Below are 13337 nucleotides of genomic sequence, written 5' to 3'. Positions count from 1 at the left end.
ATGTGACTTGTTATTATAGTTCCAGGTATAGCATATGCCACCCCCAAAGTATGCCACTTTGGCATAAGGATTATTTTGAGCTGAAGGCAATTGAGAAGAAACAGATACAAGATAAGCTCTCCGCCTTCTCTCTATTCGCTTTTAAAAGCAGGACATAAATTTGTAAAGCTGTCCCTCTCCCCCTCTATCAGGAAGGACAGAATTTAACCACTGAGACAGCTGGGAACCCTAATCAGCTCAGGGACGGCACCAGTGGAATCTACATAACAAACTGCTAAAACCAGCCCTCATCTAACAGGAGTTTGCTCATATATTTGCCTTTGCACAGTTTGTTGCCTCCAAAAGCTCAAAGTCCTTTTCCTTTGTCTTGCATTTCTCTACAAAATTACTGTTCTTTGCTAAAATGCTACATAAGCCCCAATTCTAAGCACCCCCTGAGTTACTGCTGCTACTCCTGTGTGTAAACACCACACACATGCTAATAAACTGTGTTTCTCTTGCTAATCTTCCATCAGTCTGATTTACAGGGTCCCAGCCAATGAACTTAAGATGGGTAGAGGGGAGCAGAGCTTTTCTTCCCCTACAGTTTCAAGCATCTCTCTTATTAATAAACATAATTTACCTCTGAAGTAATTTTACTTCGCTAGGACAGCTCTCTGTCAGGTGATGCTGTGACTGTCAAAAGCATCTAGCTGTGACAGCAGCCTATGTCTCAAGCTGATACAGTAAATAATTTACTATAAACGTGTAGGAAGGAGCTAATTAGTGTCAGTCTCTGATAGAGCGAGGGTGTTTAAAAAAAACAAAAAGACTTCGTGGGCTCCATCTCTGAAAATTCTGATTCAGTACATCTGGCAGGGCTTGGGATCCACATCTCACAGAGGCTCCAGGTAGTTCCCATCCAAAAGGCCTAAGGACCACACGTAGTGGGGCAGGGCAGAGGGAACCCAGCGCTGCTGAATGGGAAGGTTCTATCCCCAAGCGGGACCCCTGCAGACCCTCCTCCTTGCCTTCCCTGCCCTGCTCTTCCCCATCCCCTGTGATTCTAACGCAAACGGTTGCTCTAAAGCCATGGTTTCCATTCCCAGAGGGTCTGATTTAATCGGCCTAAGGTAGGGCTTACAGGAGTATTTTTAAAAAACTCCCCAGGTAATTCTAGTAAGCAGCTGAGGCTAAGAGCCGTTGTTTTAAAGGTGTATACCAGGAAAACAGTGAGAACATACTTTTCCACAGGTACAGCAGAGTTCAAAGAGACAAAAGTGTAGATCTGACTTAACAGGTAAGAGGGAATCTTCACTGGTTCCTGAACAAGAAGGTAACCTTATGAAAGCCATGTCTTGATAAGATTAATTTAACCAGTGACATACGACAGGGACTGGATGTAAGGCAACTTTGAGGCAACTGGAAGAGGTGAAGTCCTAGGTAGTCAGCAGAAATCATATATAACCAAAAAAGAAAAAGAAAGAAAGAAAGGGACAATAACTAGAGCAGGGTGGAGAGCCTGAAAATATACATGACTTTTAAGAAGGTGTGTTCCTGCTAAATAACCTGAAGCTAAATTTAAGCTAAAATTACGTTTTGTCAATAACAGGAAATTGCAAATCTTATTTCCCAATACTGGACACGGATTAAAAAATGAACGTAAATTTATGCTGCGCCAAAGGAGAGTAAAGGTATTGAATAATAGTGGGAGAGAAAAAAATGACAAGTTCTTTTTTTATTACTAAAAACATAATGAATCCATACTACACACTCATAAGTATTAAAAAGATACCCATTAAAATCTTTGCTGCAACTACCCACAACATGTTAAAACTGTTCCTAGTTTAGAAGAGCACTGTTCCTTCCACTTGGCCTGCTCTCTGTCACTGTGCTCACTGAAAATCTCTTCATCCCCTGCACAAAGTCTCCAAGATTAAACTTTCCCAGGGACTCCATGTAGAAGCTGTTCTACTCCTTCTTTAAACTCTGCCACTCTGAATCTCCCCTTAGTGCACTTACAAGACTGCTTGAGCAGTCTATGTCTAGAGGGTGAAGAGTAAAAACAGGAAGCTACTGGTCCTTTCTTAGGTATGGGACTAATTCTTGAGAGGTGACTTTTTCCATTTTAATTTGCCTGAATTAATTATCAAGCGACGATGCCATGCTTGTAACATCATAATCTACGTTTCTAGAGTGCAAGAGAACAGCACGTTGTGAACGGATCAGTGTACCTGTGGAAAAGGCCACGCCCAGGCAGGTGTTGAAGCCAGTGATGGCCAGAATGTCATCAAAGCTGCCAGCAGCCATGAGTAAGGTTGGGACGCCTTTTTCAACACCATAACCTCCTGCCTGCAAAAGGAGCATTGAAGGCACCACGACAGCTGGAGATACAGCACCTAAAACAAAACTAACCAGGCAGCACTTTAGGCATTTATGACAGTATCTTATTATTATTTTTGTTGTTGTTGTTGAAATTACAATAACTACCACTCTTTTAGAGGTTACACTTTAGACAACCACAGTCTTTCAGATGGCAGCAAAGCATCAAACCAGAAACACACACACACACGCAAGTTCTATAGAACACTTTTTTCCAAGTGTGGCCATGGATAAGCTACATTAGAACTACTTGGGCTGCCTAAAAATATATATTTCTGGGTGTTATAGAAGACCTAATGGGGTTAGGCCCCAGGAATCTGCCGTTTTTTAAAAACAAAACATTACTGGTATGAGGTTTGAAAAACATGGTCATGGACATTTTGGATTGGAAGCCAGTGATGTTAGGCCTTTTACCAGGATTTGGTATGTCAAATAAGACAAGAGGTTAGAAGCAAAAGGCCATAATGACACTGACAGTGACATTCATAATGGCAGCAGCAGTAACACCAGAAAGCATTTCATAGTGCTTACTACGTGCCAAATGCTGTTTTAAGCACTTTACATATATTAATTAATTTAATCCTCACAACAACACCATGGAAAACTACAACTGTTATCTTCCTTTTGCAAGTGAGTAAACTGAGGCACAGGGAGATTGAATAATTGAACAAAGATTGCATAATGCAAAGTCACAGAGCTGGGATTTGAATCCAAGCAGTATAGCTCCAGGGTCCCAACCCTGAGAAGTAAGAACGTCTTACTTGTGGCCTACTTAAGTACTTGCATATTTATTTACTTCTCATGGCTCTTAACCATTCGAAGTAAGGACTAACTGTGGCAGAAAGAGACAGCAGAACCATCTACTCAAACTGGTGACAAAAGAAGGAGGAAAACACGTCTGGGTGTTGATCACTGTTTATACATTTATCATCCTTTGTACAGGCTCTGAGGTGAGATCTGGCATCTCTCTCACCAGTATGGAATCACGTATAGGTAAAAGATCATTACTTCTTCAGTAGTTTAAATTATTATAATCACTGTAAAAGTTAGACATACACTATATACATATACTATAAATTGAAGTTATAATGTTTAGATTACGCTGCAATACAGATGTTGTATTTTCTGATGGCCTTAAGAAAATGCTATTATGTGTTCTCTGGTAGGGAATCAGTGAAAGCTCTAAATGTCTGTGCCTATTTTCATACAACAAAGAAAAACCATTACCCCAGCATAAATCCCCACTGCCACGGCAAACCCATGAGGAAGTGGGCAAGAACAGCAGATGTACATGCCTCCACAAGACAAGGACCCAAGGATAATCTTACACAAACACCCTTCAGCTTCTTCAGGGCCTGAAATATAAAGACAGACATACAAAAATAATTCTCTAAAGAGAATGGCAGAGATGATGGCATTAAATGCTTTTGCTTCAACATTCAGGTCCCATCTGGGTCATCACAAACTTTCCGGGAATATTCCATGTAGAACATCCACTGTTCTAAGTATTTAGAGAGACCTTATTTATTCCTCACAGCCGCCCTATGCTCTAGGTAATAGTAGCCCGGTTTGTAGATGTCCTCATCTCCAAAGGCCCAAGTTAAAGGGATTTGCTTAAGATCATGACATCGGTGAGCTGGGGAGCTAGGTCTGCACGCAGGCAGGCTGCTTCCAGTCTGTGCTCATATAATCCCCACACTCGCTGATTTAACTCTCTCAGTGTGAGCTTTATTTACAACTTATGGTCCCAAAATGAGGCTTGGGTGAAAACCTCCATCTCCCAAAACATGCATTCCTAGATCAAAACATTCCAAAAATTCATTCCTAATGAAAAAAAGCATTAAAAAAAACAACTCATACTTGAGACTCATTCTATACAGGAGGCGGTTTCCTGAGCCAGTATAGTTAGCCTTAAACTCTTGTTATAGGGCTTTGCATGCCAAAAATTTTGTCTTCTCCCTCATGATCATAATTTATAACTATGGCCCATATCTTTGTCAGAGTAAAGGGGGGCCTTTATTCTTGGAGCTGTCCTCACACAGTAACTCCACCTTTCTCTGAGAAAAGAGTATGGGAACATCTTCTGGGGAGAGTTCTGCATGAAACAGACTCTCTTCTCTTCTTAAGAATGTCAGGCACAGTGTCCACTTCCCAAAGCTCGGTGATTCTAAACACTGGCAAGTAGTGACGGAACAAAATTCCTAGTCAATAATTAGAAATTTGTACTTCATACATTTGAATCAAGACCAAGGCCAGCGCGAACCAGTATGACAGACAGGGCTATGCTTCTCAAAGCAGAAGACCACTTGTGCTTGATCTGCACATTGTCACTGATGACAGGGATATTTTTGATGAGAAACCCAGCAAGCAGCATGCCTAGAATGGAAAAGTCAAAAAACTCTTTAGTTAGTTTTCAAACACAGGCAATAGGTTTTGGCACTTTAGCTGTGAAAAAGACTACCCTATAATCTTAGGAAATACTTCCTTTTGTGCTTATTTGTTAGGTGAAATTAAGGTAAACTTTTAACCAAAAAATTAAAAGAACATAATAAACTAGAGGAGCTAACACAAGCCTTTAATATGCAGATATAAACAACAGATTAGAGTAATTAATAATTCCTAAATAACTGAACCTGAAAGGGAGAAACAGGATACAGTCTTTGGCTAGAAAGTGTGATCGAATTCTAAACATAAAATGTTTTAAAACAATGTTCAATTTAGTCACCCCTTTGTGTGCAACTAGCAAATAGCTCCTGAAGTTATTGGCTATGCCGGATTTCCTGAAATATCAATAAATACCTATATGGATTCTATTTTTACCTTCAAAAAAGACAATTTAAGGAAAAAACCACATAACCTGCTCTGCAAAGGCTTAGAGGGAGTTATGATGAACTGGACATTGCTCTCTCATGTCAGCTGGTGACTCCTTTTTTATTCAGCCATTCAACATCCACCAAATGCCTTCAGTATTTTAGATACTATAATAGGCATTAGAGATATAATAATGAACAAAAACTGGGTACTACATGTCAATAAGCTTTCAGTCTCTAGTGGGGCAGGACAAATTGACAATCTGAATTTTATGGAAGCATGAAGAGGCATTGTATGAGCTGAGACAGGAGGGGTGTCAAAGGGATCCAAAGGAGGAAAGGAGTGAAGAAGCTAGGGGGTTGAAGTTTCTGAAAGAGAAATCAGTTTCTTCCAAGCTATGAAAAAGAAGTGTGGGGCTTCCCTGGTGGTGCCGTGGTTAAGAATCCGCCTGCCAATACTGGGGACACGGGTTTGAGCCCTGGTCCGGCAAGATCCCACATACCACGGAGCAACTGAGCCCATGCGCCACAACTACTGAGCCCATGTGCCGCAACTACTGAAGCCCGTGGGCCTAGAGCCCATGCTCTGCAACGAGAGAAGCCTGCAATAAGAAGCCCGCGCACTACCAATGAAGAGTAGCCCCCGCTCGCCGCAAGTACAGGAAGCCCGAGCGCAGCAACGAAGACCCAAGGCAGCCAATAAATAGATTAAAAAAAGAAAAAGAAGTGTGACATTCTGGGAACCGCAAGTAGCTGAGTGTGACTGAGGAAACTGAGTAGTCTACGAAGGAATCCTGCTCTCGATGATAACACCACATGCCCACGCAAAGGGAGAGGCTTCTCCAGCAGATACTATGAGGCTTCACTACCCTCTTCTCACCATGTCCCTATAAGCACCACCCGTTAATGACTGGACAAATTTACTCGTGTTGGGATGCTTTGAATGTAAGCTATAAGAATAGAAAAGAAATACCAGTGTAGCTTTTTGTGGCTTGCTCCAGGCACCGTTAGGCAAAGGAGCATCCCTCCCAGGCATCTCTCATCACAGCCATTTAATCTGGAAGAAGGTCTCTAAGTTCTGAATTCTGCAGTCATGGTCTTTGTAGAATTTGTGAAAATATAAACTAGCCTACGATAACTATTTTTAAAAGAATAATGATAAGAATAATACATGCTTATGGTAAAATTAAAAATTACTGACCAGTGTAAAGTGACAAGTATATGCCCTATGCCAGCGGCAACTTTTGATCTTCATTCCCCAAAGGTTTTCATGGTTAAGGATTATCTGTGCCCTCCCAGAAAGTTTCTATACCTATTTAAGCACGCCTGTGTGTGTGTGTGTGTGTGTGTGTGTGTGTGTATGTATGTATGCACGCACGCCCGTGTGCGCTGGACACAAATGAAAGCACATTTATATACCACTGTATAATTTTCCCCCCTTTAACAATGTATCCTGGATATATTCCCATTGAAGCGTGCATTCCTTGGTTGTGGAGGAAAGGACACCTTCTTTGATAGAAGGACTATTCTTTTTTCCTTAATTTGTATTATGGAAATTTTTTTCAATACTAATTTGCTTCAAAAAAAAACTTGGGAGTAGATGAAATAAGATTGGCCAAGTATTGATAACTTTTGCACATTTAAAAAATTTCCAAAATCTAAATTAAGAAAAAAAGGAATAATACCTCTGCATTAGGAAAGGTGTTCTTTCCCCCACGACCAAAGGAGAGGCCCACATGGGCTCAGAGGCAAGAAGGGAACATCCAAATCAAAATCAGGTGGACACAGAAGCCCAGACCATTGGCAAAGGAAAGTGTTTCAGGGCAGTTGTTTTGACATTCATTTTGGGAATGAAAAACGCTCCTTCATCCTCCATCTCCAGCAATTATTTCAATGAACTTCTGAAAATATAAAACAGGCAATCATCACACATATTCTGTCTTAAAGTCTTTACAGATTCAGATAATGTTTTGGTTTTGGATACTGGCCCTACTATAATAAAAACTGGTAAACTTTTTTCTGCCACAGTGTAACACTACAAAAAAGGGATGGTAAGATATATCGCCTATGTGACCTCTCTGAATAATTTCAGTTATCCCAGTAGCTTTCATGTGACTGCAAAGCCCAAGGCTGTACCACTTGGCAATGTGGTATACTTTGTTTGTTGTAATAATAGGTATAGAATGGGGAAAAAAAAAGGTGAGGCATACAGGGCATTTTCCTTTTTTTTTAAATTTTAATTTTATTTATTTATTTACAGGGCATTTTCTTGGCGTCTAGAACAGCAGTCTTAACTTAGGTTGCCTATTAGAATCACCTGGGGAGCTTTTAGAACTTCTGATGCCCAGGGCATACGCCACATCAATTAATTCGGAATCTCTGGGCATCAGCTTTTAAAAAAACGTGATGAGGTGATTCCTACGTGCAACCGTGTTTGAAAACTTCTGATTATTAGACTCTCTGAAAACTTATGATTAGCTTATTAAAAATGCAGAATCTCAGGCCCCACCCCCAGATCTGTTTAATTAGAATCTGCATTTTTAACACGGTCCCGAGGTCATTTTTCTGCACAATAAAGTTTGAGAAGCACTGATTTAGATGCATGAGTCAGCAAACATTTTCTGTCAAGGGTCGGATAAGAGACATTTTAGGCTTTGTGGGCCACAGGGTCTCTTTCGCAACTTCTCAGCTCTGGCCACTGTAGTGTGAAAGCAGCCACAGACAAGGTGTGAATGAACGAGCATGTGTGTGTTCCAATAATGTCTTATTTACAAGAGAGGTGGGTTGCCAATCCTTTATCACAGCCTACAGGCATATTTAGAAACAACTCATTTTAACAAATTAATAACTTTAGAGAACAAAAAGTACTCATGATAAATAATATGAATTAAGCAAAATAACTTTAGTTTTACCTAAAATTGAAAAGTATATTGAGAAACAGTGCGTGGTTAAGATGTAAATAACCCAACAGCTGACCCCAAATTCAAAAGCAAGTAATTTGGGTCTCTGTTAGCCAATACTGATTGTCCTCACCAACATCAAAGAACAGAAAAAAATTTTACTCAGGAAATGTGTACAAATATATATGTATGTATAAAAGGTATGCGATTTTAAAATAAAACTCAGTGATTTCTAATTATTAGAGAAATGCAAATCAAAACTACAATGAGGTATCACCGCACACCGGTCAGAATGGGCATCATCAGAAAATCTACAAACAGTAAATGCTGGAGAGGGTGCGGAGAAAAGGGAACCCTCTTGCACTGCTGGTGGGAGTGTAAAATGATACAGCCACTATGGAGAACAGTATGGAGGTTCCTTGCAAAACTAAAAATAGAGTTACCATATGACCCAGCAATCCCACTCCTGGGCATATACCCAGAGAACACCATAATTCTAAAAGACACATGCACTCCAGTGTTCATTGCAGCACTGTTTACAATAGTCGGGACATGGAAGCAACCTAAATGTCTATCAACAGATGAATGGATAAAGAAGATGTGGTACATATATACAAGGGAATATGACTCAGCTGTAAAAAGGGATGAAACTGGGACATTTGTAGAGACATGGATGGACCTAGAGACTGTCATACAGAGTGAAGTGACTCAGAAAGAGAAAAACAAACATCGTATATTAACACATATATGCAGACTATAGAAAAATGGTACAAATCAACTGGTTTGCAAGGCAGAAATAGAGACACAGATGTAGAGAACAAACATATGGACACCAAGTGGGGAAAGAGGGGAGGGTTGGGGGGAATGAATTGGGAGATTGGGATTGCCATATATACATTACTAATGAGAAAATAAATACCAAATTGTACATTTTAAATATATGCAATTTATTGTCTGCTATACAAAAAGAAAAAAGAAAAAAATCTCAGTGACTTATAAATCTGTTAGAAATGGGCACAAAATGCCTTTTGTGGTATAACAAAAGTAGTAAATTAAAATTTTGTAATATAGAATTCATTAAAGAAACATTAAAGATACAACGTGCAGTGTTAAGACTGCAGTGTTAATTCTCATGTGTATCATGTTTGGACAGTTCTCATGGCCTCTCGAAGAATATTTTTAGCTAAATTTTTTTAATAAGCACGATAATATAATACACCCAATGGTGTGCTGGTAAATGCTTAGTAAGTAGCTCTCCAAAAAAGTATGTGTGTATTTATATTTATATATTTACACATTTATTATAAATTTTACTGATATAAAGGATGTGCAGAATACTGTTTATAAATATACAGCAATCACCACTGTAAATTCTATATAGCCAACTGATTCTCACAGAATGCTTTCATTGTTTTTCACTGCTGAACTCCACCTACATAACCAGCTATGGTTGCAGTTCAACCATGAATTGACAAAATCAGGTTACAAATAAAGGCTTGACGACTCTCTGGCTTAGCAAAGAAGTCACTCACATTATGATGAGCAAGTATAGTGTCACCATGAACATTGGTTGGTAATTTCATGTTAATGAATAAGATGAAAATGAAACAATGAAAATGCACATTGGAACTTCACTCATTTGTGAATGAAGGGAATGACTAACAATATATTAAGCCCTGATTTGTGAACCTTGCGGATGTGTCTTAAAGAAACTCCCACCATGGCTGATGTTACGCTACCAGCACAGTGTCAAAGAATGCGGGTTTAGGAAGAGAGCATGAGAGGCACAGTATTATATATTATTTTCATAATTTCAAGAGCATAGATAAGGGAAATATTTAGCAAAATAATTAGGAAGTGATCAGTGTTGCATATTTATTGCTCTTGTTTTTAATGTGAATTATTTCATTTTAATTAGGTATAATTTAATTTTTGAAAATCGCTGTGTTAAGAAAAATTGCTGTGTTTAAACAACTGGCTCACTGAACTTTAAATTTAACAAGTGGCTTTTGGCTCTAGAGCAGCAAATACAGAAATATTTTGTATTTATTTCCCAAAGCTTTCCAAACTACTGTTTTTAAAATATGACTTACTTTGAAGAAAACAGGATGTGTTTAGTACTTACCCAGAAGAGGAGGTAGTGGAGGTAATGTAGGTAACTTAATGAGCCCAAAAAGTTTACCTCCAATGACGGCACAATAGAATAGGATTATAATTCCAAATAGGTTTCCTCCAGGAAGACATTCACTGCCAGTAATTGACCAAACTACAGCCCACAGAAGAACCACCATGGTAACTGAAATAAACGAGGAAAACTAGTTTCTACCAACAAGTTGTCATCTGCAGGTTTTAATATAATCTAAACATCAAAAAAATGAATACACATACAAATATTTATAACCCTGTGTAAGTTTTAAAGAACATCAGTAATATAAACAACTGGGTAATTTCCAACCATCTTAAAAAGCAGGATATTACCAGTGCCTTTGAATCCACCTGCGTGTCCTTCCTAATCCCATCGCTCATCTCCTTTCACACTGCCAGAAAAACAACCATCTTGGATTCTTTTTTTTTTTTTTTAATATTCCCTTATTTTTCCTTATAATTTTACCAAAAATATTCATTAATTAATAGAGTCGTTATCTTTATCCTCTTCACAGAAACACGAGAACACTTTAACAATGACACTCCAGTATTTTAGTTCTGCCTTGAATTAAACATTATTGTTTAACTTGTTTCTTTTCTATCGCCAATATTCGCTTAGAATTACCCACATTCTTACCTTTTTTAAAAAATCATCATTCATCATGGTGTCTCAAACCTTTCACCTGGACCATTATTTTGTTGTCCGAAGTACTACCTTTAGGAGAGGCACGTCTGTTAGAATGTGAAATATGTTTCCCTGTTTGAAAACCTTGTATTCTACAAAATCGTACATTGAAAACAGAAAGGCTCACAGGAAAAAGAGAATTGGGCAGACCACTAGCAACTCAAAATTCGTGACCAAAGCGCTAACCAAAACAACAACAATCCTAATAAAAGTACCGGCACAGTTAAATCTGCACTAATATTTGCATCTCCCATAGTCAAACTCTTTGCAGACTGGAACCCTGGAACCACACTTACTATTTCAAGATGTAGAATCTTGAGAGCACCTGCCTTAAATAGGAGAGCAGTTCCATCAAATCCTATCCAGACTGTAGCCTTCTCCATCAATCAAATGGTTTGTTGCTGTTGTTCATGGTTTTTCCTTTGTTCGTTTGTTTGTTTTGGGTTTTTTTTTTAACCCAGGTAAGTGTTGGCAGCCTCTTCATCCACATGTGGTTTCATTAGACAGCTTAATGTCATGGAAAGTTGGTCTTTGATGCCCCTAAGACAGCAACTAACCGTCTGAAAAGAAGGCACTTACACAGGGTGCTCAGCTTTTTACATGACTTTATCTTTCAAGTTAGTAAGGCTTTATCTTAACTGTAATAAAGTGTATACCTGATCTTTCTTTAGGGGAAGGGTTCAACTCACTTTGCACTTACCTGCTATTGCTCAATGTTAAATATTAAGATGCCAGGGAAAATTATGTACAAAAAGGCAAACGCCATATTACACTGACACAATTCCCTATTTACCACTGCATACAAACTAATTCACGCTACAGAAGCACTCTGTAGCAGAGCATGCTATATTTCTCATGAAGAGCTGTTGGTGGCAAAATTTTTAGTTTTATTTATCTGGAATTATCTTTATTCTCATTCTTAAAAGATAGCTTTTCTAGGTACACAATTCTAAGCTGAGAGTTACTTTCAGTTCCTTGAAAATATTATTCCTTGGTTTTTCTGTCTTTCATTACTGTTTTTAAGTCTAATTTCAGCTCTTTTAGGGAATTTTTTTTTTGGTTGAGTTTAAGATCTTTCTTTTTCTTTGGTTTTCTGCAATTTCAGTATATGTTTAGAAATGGCTTCTTTCTGGTTTGCTTAGGATTTTTGCTTCTTATAAATTCTGGAAAGTTCTGTATTTCTTCAAATATTTTATCTCCCCTATTCTTCCTATCCTCTGTTTCTGGAACTCTGATTAAAGAGTCACAGGTTCCTCTCCACGTTGCTAACACCAGTTTCATATTTCCCATCTTTGTATTTGTGTACTACATCGTACATAATCTCAGATCTGTTTGCTAGTTCCCCAATTTTCTATTCACTTACTCTGCTGTCTAATCTATCCTCTGCTTTAAATTTCAATGACTGTACTTTCTTTTTCTTTTCTTTTTCTTTTTGCGAGTTAAGTTTTATTTGGGGGCAAAATGAGGACGGAAGCCCAGGAGACAGCATATCAGATAGCACCGAGAAACTGCTCTGTAGAGGTGGGGGGAAGATCAATATACCTTATTTTTCATCTCTAGAATTTCAATTTGGTTCTTATTAAGACCTGCTCATTTTTATAAAGAGTTATTTGTTTTGTACTCATATTTGCTATTTCCTCTTTAACATTTTCTATAAATATCAAAAATATTTTGTATTCCATTTTCTGATGAAAAATTTTGAAATGTTCCCTTGTGCATTTATTTGTGATTTTTTTGTTTGTTTTCTTGCAACAGTGAGCTCTTCCTTGGCACTATATCTCTGGGAATTATTGGTGCCTTAGGCTGAATGTGAGTTTTTCCAGATAGGATCTGAATTTGCTCCTACCATGTATTTAGATGCTTACAAACTGGGACCACTTTTAGATGTATTTTCAGTGTGAGTTATTTTCTGTGAATTTGGAGCACAAATCAGAATGAAGTTACCCATTTTTTTAGTAGAGATGCTCCTGTCTCCAGCAAGCACCACAGTTTAGACACACAGGTTTAGTTACTGGGACCCTCTGGAGGGCAGGTTTACTTCAAATCCACCATTATATTGGGTTCCAACTTCGGGTGTGTGAGGGAGAATGATTTCTCCTGTGGTACTCCTCCCAACCTGAGCAGGCTCTGCCGAAGCCTCCTATACTCTCACGGTTCTCAAATCTCAAGTTCATTGGTGTTATGTAGAAACCTCCGGAGAGAAGGCCAGCTTGAATGTTTATTTATCTCTCCTATTTATACTCTGTTTTTGGTGTCTGATGACTTCCTTATTTCTTGACAGATAAAAGGTATATTTAAAGAGACTTAAAATGTTTACAGATATTTTCACTGGCATAAGTGAGAGGATTGTTCACCGAGTCTCCTCTACATATTGCTAGAGATCAAGTCCAATGTCCCATTTTTTAAACCCTCACAGAATTGTTTCAGATCTTCCAG

At 38.5% G+C, this 13337-nt stretch overlaps 1 protein-coding gene across 9 annotated transcripts in view; it reads right to left on the bottom strand.

Annotated features, from left to right (window-relative positions):
- The window catches only part of SLC9B2 (solute carrier family 9 member B2), a 52556-nt gene that overhangs the window by 24993 nt on the left and 14226 nt on the right, over nucleotides 1-13337 (bottom strand). For all 9 annotated transcript variants that reach the window (XM_057705499.1, XM_057705497.1, XM_057705502.1 and 6 more), the window contains 4 exons: nucleotides 10197-10367; nucleotides 4595-4737; nucleotides 3589-3716; nucleotides 2214-2389 (listed from right to left, as the gene is read on the bottom strand). In XM_057705499.1, coding sequence (XP_057561482.1) covers nucleotides 2214-2389; nucleotides 3589-3716; nucleotides 4595-4737; nucleotides 10197-10367 — 618 coding nt within the window. The remainder of the gene's footprint in view (nucleotides 1-2213; nucleotides 2390-3588; nucleotides 3717-4594; nucleotides 4738-10196; nucleotides 10368-13337) is intronic.

Source organism: Hippopotamus amphibius, chromosome 13, assembly GCF_030028045.1.
Source record: "Hippopotamus amphibius kiboko isolate mHipAmp2 chromosome 13, mHipAmp2.hap2, whole genome shotgun sequence".
NCBI classification, from domain to species: Eukaryota; Metazoa; Chordata; class Mammalia; order Artiodactyla; family Hippopotamidae; genus Hippopotamus; species Hippopotamus amphibius.
Note: the sequence above shows the minus strand (reverse complement) of the source record. Positions and strands in the feature narration are given on the sequence as shown.